This window comes from Melopsittacus undulatus, chromosome Z (assembly GCF_012275295.1).
Source record: "Melopsittacus undulatus isolate bMelUnd1 chromosome Z, bMelUnd1.mat.Z, whole genome shotgun sequence".
Lineage (NCBI taxonomy): Eukaryota > Metazoa > Chordata > Aves > Psittaciformes > Psittaculidae > Melopsittacus > Melopsittacus undulatus.
In genome coordinates, this window is record NC_047557.1 from 73,434,458 (window position 1) to 73,449,550 (window position 15,093).

Genomic DNA, 15,093 nt, shown 5'->3' on the forward strand with positions numbered 1-15,093 from the left:
AAAAAAGTGAAGGAAAAATGCACAGTCCTATCTTTGAATGTGCAAGTCAAATGAAAGTATTTTATGTGAAGACCGTGAAAGCGTCATTGTTTCTTTTAACTTTTTCCTATATTACTTTCATGAAACTCTCACCTCTCTGTAGGCTGGAATATAGCTTAGGAATAATTTATTATTTACTTTGACACCTTGGGTATGACTTTCAAACCTGCTAGTGCTGACCTAAGTGTACTCTTATTGGGGTTACAGGAAACTTTTATGATTCTCTTCAATGAACTAAGTAAGTGATTAATTAATAGCTTTCAAGCCCCCCATTATGCTGACAGTTGGACTACTCCACATTATCTTTGTGGAGTTTCTGACCAATTTCAGATATTATTCTTAAATTTTATTATTCAAATACTTAATGACATTAACATCATAGAAAAAAAAATAGAATACACTATGTTATGATTTAGAAATATCTAAATAACTATACTTTTAGGTCTTACTGGCTTTTTTTTGTTCTTCTCCAAAAGGCCCATGACATGGATCATGACTAAATGAAATGTGGTTGTAATCAAGAGGAATACAATAAAACTGAAACCACAGAGAAAGATCGAGGAAGATTCAAGTTCTTGATTCTGAGAATCCAGATTTTTGTAAGCACTAGAATTGCTGAAATTTAGACTAAGTAGTCAGAAGTTAACTAGTTCATTAGGCAAATATTTAAATGTTATCAATAGGTTTCATTCTTAACATCCCATTTAGACAAACAGGGAAGTTGGTTTCTTCTCAGATGCATTGATATTGTCCTCTTTCACAGAAGAGCAGGGCAACATAATACTGAGTCACCTTCAGCAATTTTCTCCTCCTTTTTCAAGGACAGAAACCTTTATTTGAACAGAAGTTTGAATCATGTTGAAACTAATGCTTATGGGGAGCTCCTAGGATGATGTTCTAGCACACCAAAGTCTACTGCATCACAGACATCCCAAAATCCACATGCAGAGCTTCTAAGGTCTTTTCTATGTAGAATATGCTCCAATCTTTATGTTGCATGTATTGACATGATTTGGGAAACATAAAAAAGTACATGGTGAGGGGAAGCAACTGAAGTGTCACCCATAAAAATTATAAACTTAGTGTTAATGATATGTGATGGAAACATAGTGTTTGGATTTAAAAAAAAAGCTGCATAATTCAAAGAAGTATGTAACTAGAGTCATATTTACATTAGGTCTGTTGGGTCCAGGTGGTACTGCATTCATTAAAGTGTACATGTTGTCTCCAGAGTTGGTTGAATCTGTAATAAGAGATTATTTAAGTGCTAATATGTAACTTTCAATAAAACTCTCAACTAATACATATCCTGTCATTTTGTTCGTATTATTTCTGTGCCTGAATCACCGATACACAGTGGGCAATATAATAGATTTCATTCCCTTTCTATCTACTGCTACCACACAACAGAGCTATGAAAAGAAATAATTGCAATGGTCCCTAAGTGACTATGTCTAGACTCCAGTTTTATGCATGACTGTTAAAAGGTTTATAAATCACCAAGTAGCTATAACTGTTTAATTCCATAAACCCCTTTTTCCTGTATTTCTGAATTACTTCACACGTCTTCAAGTCTCTCCATAGAACAAGAGTTTCTTATCAATACTTCCTGCAATTTGTTTTCCATTTGTAAAAAAATGATAAGTAGCTTCTCATTTATACAGACTTCAAGTTAGGATAGCACATGAAAAAATTTTATTTTCATCCATCTCAGTATACTTGATTTTGGATGCATCTAACCATTCAGTGGAACACCATGCAAAGATCCTGACTCCAAGGACAGCTTAAATGTATCTTAATGGTACAGCATGGTGCAGTGCTTCAAAAAAACCTCTTGAAGTCCAAAACCAACAAAACCATCCTGGCACAGGATGGTGCTTAAGCTAGTAAATTCTGCCAAGAGTTTCACTTGCCCTTGCCAGATACTGACACACCTATATTCCATCTCAATCCTTCTTCTACAATAAATGCACATGAATATTCAGATGAAGCATCTCCAGAGCTGAAATGCAGAAGACAGCCCAGCTAACTGTGTGGTTGAACTTGAGAAACCAATGCCTAAGAACCATTAGACACATACTACTCATTCTGAACTCCAGCTCATCCCCAGTGCTAACACACACACAACATCTTAACAACTTTCGTCAGTATCTGTATGAAAGAGAAGGCAAAAAATGCAGCAGATGGTAGAAAAATTATGCAAAACATTTCCCAAAGGAACTTCCCAAGAGACAGGTCATGTAATGGGAAGGTTTGCTGAGAGAAGAATGACCAAAGGGAAGTCTAAATACACCCCTAAGGGGACAGCATGATTTAAAAAAATACAAGGAACTCTGAAAAACCAGCACCAGTATAGTACCTACAAAAATAATATCTCAGTACTCTGCACCCAGACCCTCTGAAAGACCGTTCCACCTCTTTGAACCAGAGTTTTGAGACTATGAATACAAACAAAACCCACTGCTGAGCTGTAATTTCTTTTCAAAGAGAAGGTGATGGAGGTATTTTTGAGTTAGAAATAGGAAAAGCAAGAAAACTGAGCCCACCGAAATGTGTTGAAAGAGGGAATACAGCCTGACCTCCTGTAAGAAAGTATTTGTATGTACTCTGGGAAGTTAAAATCAAGGGTTTTGTCTGTTCCTTAATCTTTCTAAGACAAGTTTTCCAAGCATCAGTTCACCTTGGTGAATAAATAATTCCATTATATAACAGAGCACTATGTATCACTAGAACATTTAAATACACTGTTCGCAGAAGTGGGGGTGGGACAAAAAGCTTTTATCCTGAAGTTATCAAAGTAAGATTCGCATATAAAAAGTTAATTTTTAATGTTCAATGAGGTAGGCAAAAAGTTCTTTCACCATCAGACCCTTGTGCAACACACCTCCCTAAGTTTCCCGGTGCTCTGCTGGCTCATGTCAAAGCACATAGGGGCTACTTGGGCCATGGGAGCCTTTGGAGCTGGTTTGTCTCAAAGGCAAATAAATACCATTGCAAAACTCTCAGGTGGTCAGTTTCTAAGTATTTTCATACTTTCAAAAGGAGAAACTCAAAACATCTTTGAATCTCTGACTGGAAGAGGGAAAAACTGTCAGCAGAAGCTTCATTTGAGGAACACAGACAGCCTAACATCTGTCTTATGCAGTGTTGATGAAGTGCTGGCTGTCCATAAGCTTGCTTTATGTTAAAAGGGACTCTGACTTTTAAATGCCAGCTTGTACTAATTATCTTTTTCATTAATGATATGAACAAGGAACCCTATACTTCATCTTAGGTTGCATTATTCTAAAGCCCTGTAATTGTATTTCATGAAGATGTATTTAATGAAGAAGTTTTTATAGCTACTTAAGGAAATCCTCTACCCTCTTGTGCTGTAGACGACAGGAAGAACATGTATAACACAAGGACTGAGGATGCTATAACATCGCTGAGGTGAATGGGGGACCTCTCAGCTGGTGAAAGTGAGTTTCAAAGGCTGACACGGGCCAAAAGGAGTAGCTATTGAATAACTGGTATTACACAAGGAGCAGCTACAAAAGGAGTAGCTATTGAATACTGATTTAGCACAAGATGCAATTGCATCTTGCATTTTCGCAGCATCCTGTCCATGGAGGAAGACAGCATCCTTCACATTCTGTAGTTCCACCTTGGTATCACAATCTTTGCACAACACTGATGGAGGGCAATACTTACATCTAGCTGACCACCTATTAAGCCTTGAGAAGCTGGCCAGCCATCCTAAATCCTCCTATCCTCCTCCTTGTTTCCTCAAACCTTGGCTGGAATGTGGCCAATCTTTTGCCTGGCCAAAATCTCCATGTAGTCCAAGTTGCAAGATACAGACCATTCATTCACTTGGGGGAAAAATAGGGAAGTTGAAGTTCTGGGAACAGATCACTGGTAGTACATGATGATGGCTCCTCTGGGGCCTTACTCCTCTATTGCAAGACATACGAGAGTAACCTGTCCATGATGACCCTCCTGTCAGTCAGATGACACAGCTGCAGGATCACTCAAGAGCCACATGTTGGTCAGGTCTATCCCATAGCATAGTACAGGAAAGTTTCACAACATTCAGAAATCCCCTGATTTCCAAACTGGTGGAACTGTCCCAAGAACATAAGTAAAGGCAAATAAAGACTGTGTCTTCTTTGGTTTTAACTTGCTATTGCTGAAACTGCAATTTTGATCAAAAGCCAGAGTAATTAATTGCTCTGAACTGCAAAGATACAATGCTCTGTGTCTGCAACAGAGCAGGGAGAGAAAGAGTGAAAGCAAAGACAAAAAAACTCATACAGAAAGCATAAAACCAGTAACTTATCATTAGCTGATTTTTCATCAAAATCAAAGTCTGAAAAATAATTTGTGTGCTTCCTAAAATCCCTTATAATTACTTTTTATTATTTTGGAGTATATTTCAGTACCTGCAGGACTAGGCATGATAGGTGTTCCCGGTGGCCCTCCACCCCCTGGAGGACCCTAGAGAGAGCAGAGAATGTCAGTTGGCATGGAAGAAAAAGATACCGCAATAAAAACTGAACATAGTACAAATGAAAAGAAAAACGAAAAAGTACCATGAATGTAATGAATTAAAATGAATTGGTAAAAACATTCACATTTTCTGTTAAGCTAGTGAAACATCTCATCACAGTTTAAGACAAGGTAATTGGTCAGCAAGCTCTGCCACAGATTTCTGATGTACGTAGGTATACAGACCCAAGAATATCCATTAGTCAGTAACTCTGTGTCATGCTGTGAGTCAGATGAGAGAAATACTTGGAATAGGGCCTAAGACAATTATACTTAATTCCCTCAACCTGTTTTCATTACCAGTGTTTTTTCAGCTGACATTTCTGTTTTGTTGTACTCTGTTCACGGTCAGTGGTAGAGTAAGTAATGTTTGCTAAGCACAAAATGTGGAGGTGTCCCATGGGGCCAGAAGAACCTAATCACCTTAAGAATCACCTTTTTAAGGCAGACTTGGTACCCTGAAGAGGTTGGCATCTAAATTCTGTCTGTATAATATCCTACAATTTTAAAAATAACATCTGTATAAAACATTTCTTCTCAAAGTACTAACAAATGGATTAAAAATGTCAGAATAATGCTGGATACAGTCATACTACTTGCCCAGACTGCCAACTCAAAGATTAAAAAAAACAAACAAACCAACCCATCAAATAACATCTATTTTCTTAGTTTCAGGTATTTCTGTGTTACAAATCTGCTCATGACTAAAAATTGTACACAAACGGCTTTGGTTATCAAACAATTGTTTTAAGCTTCTTTAAGAATTTCTACAATAATATTATTCTAAATACACTAATCACTTAGGAAGAACAGAACCATAGTATATTGCTTCCTCTATTTGAGATTCACTAATATTTTTAAATAATATGAAAACGTAACAAATTCCAGGTAAAAATGTCTGTGTCAATAGAATATGATAAATACTGACTTTCCATTATAAAAAATACACAGGTAGCTAGCACAATTTGTTTTCATTGCCATATGACTGTTATTCTTTTTATCATTTTTGTTATAATTTAAAATAGCAGATATACCATTCCAGACAGGAATATTTTTTCAGTGGCACTGAATATAAAGGTTTAGCTGTCCCTGCCTGCTTAGAAGAACATTGCTGAGATTTGCTATAATTCACTGAAGTATTTTGGAAGGTTTTAAGCAAGGTCACCGAGTATCTTATAGAGTATGCTAGAACAAGGACTTGCTCCACCACGACACCCACAGATCACCTTATAAAAATAAAGGCATAATCATAATTTCATTTCATACTGCCAGCAGCCACATTGCTTTTTACCCCTCCCAAATTAGAATTGAATCAGAAATGAATGTGTTAGGATCTGGCTTGGGAAAACTATCTGAAAGGCCTACTCAGCCCTCAGCAAAAATTTCTATCATTGCTGCTGCAGAGCTACAGATTCCAAAGAAACCTTTGGATAATATATATGACCTTTCAGGCATCACAGAGCTGTCAGACATTTTATCTGCATACTTGAGCACTAAGCTCAACAAATTTTATTTTTTTTAGGTTTATATATATTTCTCAGCATAACATAAAGAGGTGTAGAAAGCACTAACTGTTCATTTATTAGAAAAGTTACTCGTGTTCACTACTAACTTTTGCACCTGATGTTACATTTGCATTTACTCTCATTGCTTGTGTGTTTCCTGCTCTTGGAAAGCCTCTTGGTATCAACTACTTTCGCCCTAGAATGTATTCATATCTAATGCAATTATTTCTCAAAAACTGTCTGACAAACTAAGCGGACTGAGCCCTCAAAGTGTGTAGGTTCCAGTTCTCAAATCTTTTGGCAAAAAAGTTGCTTTAAAAGCTCCCCAGCCTTAGGAGAGTACATGAGGAGTACAAATACTCCAAGTACAACAGTACAACAACAATAAAGAGCCTACAAGGATAAACATAGTTAATCTTTTTGGAGAGAGACAAAAACCAGTAGTATATACTACACAAAAAACTTTTTGTTGACAGGTAAAGTGTTGAGAGAGTTAGCATTTTGTTTTCTTTTGAAAGACAGCACAATGTTGGGCCTATTATAAAGCTTTAACAACTTACTTCTGAAGTACAGACTAAGAAAAAACAATGATACCAACTAATCCATGCTAAGTTAATACAATACCTATGAAATGAAGCCAGACAATGGAGAAAAAAAGAATTCGAAAGTCTTTAGAAGTTAATTATGAGAACGTAAATTCCTTTAAAATGTGAGCTACAAGGACACATACGTATATATTTAGGGAGATAAAAGCTTATTCTAAATTTTCAATTTTTTTTTCTGAAAAAGTTCAGAAACTCATACACAATATCGTGATATTGAGGAAACTGGGGCTTTTTTGTCCCTTATTATTAAGGCAATATATTTTATTGGATATCTAAATGTTCACTGAAGTAAAACAGCACCCAGGGAAATTCTGATCAGACTGATAATGATTCTACTAATAAACATCAACATATGCACCACAGACGGCAGAAAAAAAAAAGTGCAGATCAGATGTTCAGTTCTCAACCAATACACAAGGGTTCTTCTTAACATTTGGACAGCTGTGTCTTTGCCTAAATAAAATGTAACATCCATTCTAATAAGCAAACACACACGAGTGTACTTACTACATAGTTCCCAGGAGATGCTGATGAGTACGGTATCTGTAATATCAACAGAAACAAACCAGTAATTTCGTCTCCAGTGAGATGAAGTCCATATATACATTTATGTGTAGCTGTATGTTATGCATATTTGTTTAATTTATTTCAAAGACACAGTTAAGGATTATGAAAAAATGTTAACTGTTGTCAAAAAAATACCTCATCTTTTTAACAACTTCTCCTTGTAAGTAGGTTCAAGTCAACTATCAGTACAGATACAAACCAAATTTAATATCCAATATTTCAAATAAAAATATTTCCATTTAAGATTACTATGCCCTGGTAGCCACTCCAATGAAATTAATACAGAAAACATAATTCACATATTTAAATGTCTGTAGGCTGAGGTCTCATATCTGCTCTCCATTGTTTCATAAGTGAGGCATGCATTTTTAACAGCCAGCACATCCTTTTTTAAAGATACCAGGTCACAAGTTCTAGTACCAATCCAGTTCTTGCATCTACTGCAACAGTCTTCTTATTCTTACTGTGGGAGCCACAGTAAGGTCTGTAAAGATCTGCAGTCTGTAGTAAAAGTTTAAGCTACAAGACTAAGCTATAATGTTATTAAGGTAATATACTTCATAAGTTTTATAAAATTAAGCAGCACATACTTGCATTTAAGTCAAGAGGAGTGTGTACTGAATTTGTATGTTCTTATGTATACTTGATATTGATTAAAATCTTGACCTCAAAGGAAAAACAACTCTTTCACCCTAAAAATTACTAGTTTTATTTCTTTGCAGCCTACCTCTTCTTTTTTTTTTTATATTTTATTTAAAGGACAGTATTTTATTTTCATTTTAAACTCAGTTATGGTATTTGTTACAGAGGATATCAGAAGAAATCCAGTTGCCTAAGAATAATCAGATTTTCTTCTTCATTATGACCTTTGCAATTATGCTTTCTAAAAGAGCAGGGACCAATACTATTATATGGGGTAAGAATTACGCAACTCCACTGACAAAATATAAAATTATTCTGCAGCATCACCATCTTGCAGGATGGTAGACAACTTGTCAGATGGCTCAGTCTTACAAATACATCGATTACTGGACTTCTCTATGAATTTCACAGAATGAAAGTATTTCAGCTAGCCCAACATCCATTTTAACTGAGTACATGCAGAAGAAAACTGATGAAGAGTTTGAGTTGTTTTTTTCTGAATCACCCTCACCCCGGCTGTCATTAGTAGAATTAAATAATGAAAAATTGAGAACAAGGCTAGAAAGAGCCAGGCTAGTCCGTTAACCCAGACCCATCTTATCCAACTGCAAGTGCTAAAAGATGTCACATTTTAATACTAATGATGTACGATTACTGAATGAAAACTTTACCTTTGTGTTTTCTGAGGAAAATCCAGACCATTGTTGTTCATGTGGGATGCCTCACTGACCTCTTCTTCCTTCAAACTGTTATTAGACTACCTCATTTTGTAGCTGTTGCCATGAAACTCAATAGAGTGCACTGCTTTTTACAAAAACCATTGAGAAATGGCTGATTTGTTGCAAGGAATTGCTCTGTGCTTCTGTATTACCAAGTTTAGCACAGCAAAATGTGCTTTTGTTATGTAAAATATGTGAGCACACATTGAGCTGTATCTTTAAAAGCTGTGATTTCTGTAGATCTTGCTGGGCAGATAGTATTGACCTAATTCATCTTAGTGGCACTAGGAAACAAAAATGTATTTCAAATATACCCCAGGATCACTTTTGTGTTATGGAAGTGCTGTAACTGATGTGAAGATGCAGAGCTATTGTTGATTACGTACACAGCTGGATATTTGCAGGTCAATGAGTGCTCTGTTCAGATGTGCTCCACACTGTACCTGCTCTGCACTAGGGTGCACTAGGGTTACAGAAATATAAAGCATGCAGTATCCTGTTTGTTGAATGAACTGGAAGCTTTTTCCTGGTGTACTGATGTGAAATACTTTCTTAAATATAAGATCATGTCTAAGATATTTTAAATATTTACTTACAGAGTTGGCATTGGTTGGGTTTGGCCAAGGTCTACCACCCCCAGGACCCCTGTAACAGAAGATTAAAGATGAGACACAGAACAATCCCCATCTTCTAACCAGCTCTTAAGGAAGCAAATAAAAACAATCTGTTTCCAGAGTAAGGAAGGATAGCTTTTTCAAAATAAAGCATGTTTGTTTATAAACCATAACTACACCAAGTCATAATGCTGTAGCAAAATTCCCATCGTTGCACTACTATTATCATTTAATCAGTTTATGAGTTGATGAAAGATAATTTATTTATTGTTACAACCCTGCCACTCACATTTAAGACACTTTATTTCCCAACTCATTCTGGTACTTCTTTGCTTTTCAGAACAGGACCTGCCAGAATGGCACCATAAGGAGTTATTCTCCAATAGCCACACTGCCAGAGGCTGCAGTGGAGATGGCATAGTTTTGCATTGGTCCCAAACACTTGCAAATTTAGGAAGTGCCAGACATTCCCCTTATATATTCTCAGTGTGACAACAATTTGAAAGACATTGTGAGTGTGTGTCTCTTGAAGTGTTTTCCTTCTGCTCACAGAGAATTTAACTCTGTGTTACATATATGCAACATGTTAATTTGGCACACAAGTTTTGCAAAGGGTAAAAAACAAGTTCCCAAATTCTTGTCAGTTCTCACAGGAGGTTTTTTTCTTGTACTCTGTTAACCTTTTCTAAAATATCTGGAAGAAGAATCACACAGTCCATGAAAGTCTGCTTATAGTAAAGACAAAGACAGGAAGGTACTAAAACAGAATTTCAGGCATAGGAACAGTACTCTTGCTTAGATAATTAAATACCTTCCTGAAGAACTGAAGATGAATGCATTTCTTCAGTATAGTTTTAGAATACTGCAAGTATGGCAAGGTTTTATCAGTGAAAGTGATGGTAGTACATTCTATATGTTTTAGGAAAACTTGTATTTTTAAAAAAAGAAGCCACATTAAATCACATTGCTATAACCTCTGATAACAATTACAATAAATCTTATGTATTAACAACTGAATACATGCCAGTTTGTACACACTCTTTGAATGTGTTTAGAAATGTATCTAAAAACGGCCTGCTACTTGACTAAGGCAACAGAAGTCACAGAAACACAAAATATATCCTACAGCAGTCAAAATGCAGATTTTAAACTTCCTTGTTACATTTGACCCAAGTGGTGTACACATGAAGTGGCAGCTCCTGAGCAAGAGGGACAAGAGTTTTCACAGGCACAAAAGCCTTTTGATAAAGACAACTCTGAGGAGACTTCAGAGAGATACTAAAGGCAGGGAAGGGGAAAAAAAGGAGGAGCCATGCAGATAGAGGACATTTTTTTCACATCTTGCGTTATTTTAAGTTTCTCTCTCTTAGCTGAGCTCAGAAAAAATAGTTTGATGGTTAGGCTTCATCTTTTAACAGTCCCTTATGAGGGATCCAAGCCATATGGGAGGTAAAATCTCCATGTTTACAGTCATAACATCTCAATAACCATAACTATTCCTGAGAGCATTAAGAGCTCGTAGTTATTTATAAATAAGGCAAAATCACTTTTTGAAGGCCCTGACAGCTCAGAGGCAGAGCAGATGACAAAACTTTCACATTTAGAACGCCATTTTGGCCTCACTAGCTTTAGAAAAGCAACATTAGCCATCACAGCTTCCAGACATGGGAGACTGAATTAAATATATAGGCTTTATTAACGAGTTTAGGAAGTTTTCTATCTATTTTAAAGTCTTGCAAAACTAAAACCTATTAAGTAGATAAGTTGCCTGAGGGATTTAATATTGTATCCTGTTTGGTTTTTTTTTTATAACATTGCTGATGAAACTATAAAGAAATTAGCTCAAACAATCAACTAAACTAAATCAAGTAAAAACTTATTTATTTCCATTGATTTTGTTTTTGGAATGCCTTTTCTGTCTTATTTATTGGGAGAAGGGGAGGTGAAGCAAGGAAAGGGACTCAACAGTACTCATGCTCCTCAGGTCAAATGGTCAGCATATTCGAACACTCAAACTTTCAGCATATTCGAACACTCAAACTTTCAGCAATTCCTAAATATTACAAGGTGAAATATGAAGTGCTCCTTCCCCACCCCCCCAAAAAAAAAAGTTTTTATTTTCTATATACAGTATTTGTTTTATTAGATCCTATTTTTCAGAAGAGAACCTGGAATTGAACCTGGGATGGATAAAGAGCCAACCAAGAGCTTGTGGGTCAGGATTAAAGGGAGGGCAGGGACAAGGGACATTACAATGAGGATCTGCTACTAGGCCACCCAGCTAGGAAGGCTGAGGATGAGGTCCTCAGTAGGGAGATATATACCTCATGTTCACAAGCCTCTTGCTCATGAAGATTTCAACCACCCCAATCTGTTAGAGGGTCACGGTTCCTGGAATGTGTTGGTGACAACCTCCTGCTCCAAGTGATAGAGGAACAAAGGAGGAGGGGGGCCTATGCTGGACCTTATCCTCACATAGGAGGGGCTGGTGGGGAATGTGATGGTCCAAGGCAGCCTTTGTTGTAGTAATCATGAGATGGTAGAGCTCGAGATCCTCAGGGGAGTGTGAGAAGAGTGTGCACCAAGGTCACTGCCCTGGACTTCAAGAGAGCAGGATCTGGCCTCTTCAGGAGCCTGCTTAGCAAGGTTCCATGGGATAAAGCCCTGGAGGGAAGAGGGGCCCAAGAAATCTGGCTGGTATTCAAGGATCACCTCCCTCTGAGTTCAGGAGCATTGCATCCCAACAAAGAAGTCAGGCAAGAGCACCAGTAGGACTCCATGGAGGAACAAGGAGGTTCTGGACAAATTCCAGCATAAAAAGGAGTCCTACAGAGGGTGGAAACAGTGACAGGTAGCCTGGGAGGAATACAGAGAAACAGTCAGAACAGCCAGGGATCAGATTAGGAAAGCTAAAGCCCTGACAGAACTCAATCAGCCAGGGATGTCAAGGGCAACTCAAAAAGCTTCTATAGGTATAATGGTGATAAAAATTAAGATTAGGGAAAATGTGGGCTCTCTCCAGAAGGAAACAGGGACTTGGTCCCCCAGGATGTGGAGAAGGCTGTGGTACTCAATGACTTTTTGCCAGCAAGAGCTACAGCCACACTGCCAAAGTCACAGAAGGCACTGGGAGAATGAAGAACTGCCTGTTGTAAGAAAAGATCAGGTTCAAGAACATCTAAGGAACCTGAAGGTGCACAAGTCTATGGGACCTGATGACATGTATCCATAGGTTGGGAGGGAGCTGACAGATGAAGTGGCTAAGCCACTATCCATCCTGAGAAGCTGTGGCAGTCTGGTAAAGTTCCTGTTGACTGGAAAGGGGAAACGTAACCCCCATTTTTAAAAGGAAAAAAAGAAGACCTAGGGAACTGAAGGCTGGTCAGTTGGTGCCCAGCAAGATCATGGAGCAGATCCTCCTGGAAACTATACTAAGGCACATGGACAATAAGGGGGTGATTGGTGGCATCCAACATGGCTTCACTCAGGGCAAATCATGCCTGACAAATTTGGTGGCCACCTACAACAGGGTTGCATCATTGGTGGATGAAGGAAGAGTAAATTATGTCATCTAGCTAGAATTGTGAAAAGCATTTGACACTGTCCACATGACATCCTTGTCTCTGAACTGGAAAGACACGAATTTGATGGATGGATCACTCCCTGAATAAGGATGGTTGCACTCAAAACAGTTATGGTTGACATCCTGGTGTCCAAGTGGAAACCAATGATGAGTATTTCTCAGGGGTCTGTAGCAGCTCTGCTCTGGAGACAGGCTGAGAGAGCTGGGCTGGTTCAGCCTGGAGAAGAGAAAGCTCCTTAAGGGAAAACCCTAGAGCAGCTGCCAGTGCCCAAAGGAACTGTAAGAAACCTGGAGAGGGGCTTTGGACAAGGGCCTGTAGGGACAGGACAAGGGGGAATGGCTTTAACCTGACAGAGGGGAGACTGAGATGAGGTCTTAGGCAGAAGTTCTTCCCTGTGAGGGTGCTGAGGCCCTGGCACAGGGTGCCCAGAGAAGCTGTGGCTGCCCCATCCCTGGCAGTGCTCAAGGCCAGGCTGGACAGGGCTTGGAGCAACCTGGTCTAGTGGAAGGTGTCCCTGCTCATGGCAGGGAGTTGGAACTGGATGAGCTTTACAGTCCCTTGCAACCCAAACTGTTCTATGAAATCAGGAATATTTCTACTAACACTGGAAGTCTGTTCTCACTCCAAAACCCTGAACTTGTTTGTGTGACATTAAGTAACACAAATGTATCTAGTGAAAGCATCAAATGGAAAATAGCTGTGACGATACTACAGATTACTCTGAGCTACCAAGATATTAAAATTATGACTGAGATAAATTAAAATAATGACTGAGTTAAGCCACAGTGACATGGAAGTTTAGGCAGGCCTTATGAGGAGACTGAGAAACACCTTTCACCTAAAAAGCTGTTGGAATTTGAAAAATTACCGGAAGTCATAGACAGCTCTACGTATAGACTTAGAAAAAACAGTGTCGCAAATTCTGCTGGAAACCCATATGGGTTTTGTAGAGCCAAATACTATTAGCTTAAAAAACACACATTTAAAAAAGCTACCTGTGTATTTTTTTCAATGCAATGCAAACAGGGGGCTTCGCTCTTTATTAAATGTTTAATTGGATGCATTGGCAAAGTCATAAAACATTATTATGAATGTACCAGTTTCAAAATGGAGTGATTTATGAAATAGCTAACACTATGACTAATTGCAGCTGCATTTTATTCTTAAACTTAGTCCTATACTGTTGATCCTAATTCTTAAAAAATAAAAGTCTGAAGTTGCATTTTCCCAAGAGGCAAATATATTCAATCAGGAAATTAAACATTGAGACACAATTTATGAATTGAAGTCAAAAAACAAAATTACTCTTTTTTTTCTATTCAGGAATGACTGAGATATTCTTAGTGTTTGGAGACAGCACTGCAGGTCACAGAGGCCATTTAAAGGTGCCAGTGAAATGTTAACACTGATCCCTGAAATTTGTGATTTTGTTACAAAGACAGCATTTTTCCACAAACGCATGAAATCTTACTAAAACAGGTTACACCAAGTTTCAAATTCAAACCTCATGGTAAAATACAATAAATTTGTGTAGAGGAACATAGAACATGTATTAGCTGTTTCAAAAGTAATCTGATAAGCATTAATTATGATGGTGCAAGCAATTATTTAGCAGTACTACATTTGTGGAGTATATGCTTTTGGACTTCAATATTATCAATGATTCACAAGCTGGTTGTTGCCATTTTTTACAATAAGGACACTTTTTTAAATCGCAGTCAGTAGTCATCAAAGCATGTTACTCATCAAAGCATGTTCTCCTTGTCTTATCCCAAATGTTACTTCCTGGTAATCCTTTTGTAGGTAATCCCCAACAAATTGCTGTATCCTAAATGTTACTTCTACAATGAAATGGGTTTTCTAAATTTTATTGATTCTTCTAGATTTTATTATTGTACTTACATGTTCATTCCTGGCATCCCTGGGCCACCTAAAGCATTCAGTGGGGGTCTCATTGCACCTCCATAGTTCTGCAATGATAACCAAGGGTCAGACTACCACAAAACAAAGAAAGAAAACCAAAGAGGAGGGGGAAAGAAAGGACAGCAGGTTAATGATATCCCTATGTAACTGTTGACTGGATAGGCCAGTGTAATTCATTCTTTCAGGAGTTTCCATTGTTGACTTCAAAAAATAACACTGTTAACCCCACAGAGAAAGACTTATGATACAACAGAAATAGACTAAGAATTGTCAGTTGTTTCAGGAGGAATTATTTACACACGCGAAAGTCAAGGCAATGGCCAGTAAGGGGTAGGCTTCATAATGTATTTAACTTCTATATAGAG

The 15,093-nt window shown here is 37.8% G+C and overlaps 1 protein-coding gene across 2 annotated transcripts in view; it reads right to left on the reverse strand.

Annotated features, from left to right (window-relative positions):
• The window catches only part of SSBP2 (single stranded DNA binding protein 2), a 171,864-nt gene that overhangs the window by 10,578 nt on the left and 146,193 nt on the right, over positions 1–15,093 (reverse strand). For both annotated transcript variants that reach the window (XM_034073194.1, XM_034073193.1), the window contains 5 exons: positions 14,708–14,775; positions 9,204–9,252; positions 7,187–7,222; positions 4,464–4,518; positions 1,212–1,282 (listed from right to left, as the gene is read on the reverse strand). In XM_034073194.1, coding sequence (XP_033929085.1) covers positions 1,212–1,282; positions 4,464–4,518; positions 7,187–7,222; positions 9,204–9,252; positions 14,708–14,775 — 279 coding nt within the window. The remainder of the gene's footprint in view (positions 1–1,211; positions 1,283–4,463; positions 4,519–7,186; positions 7,223–9,203; positions 9,253–14,707; positions 14,776–15,093) is intronic.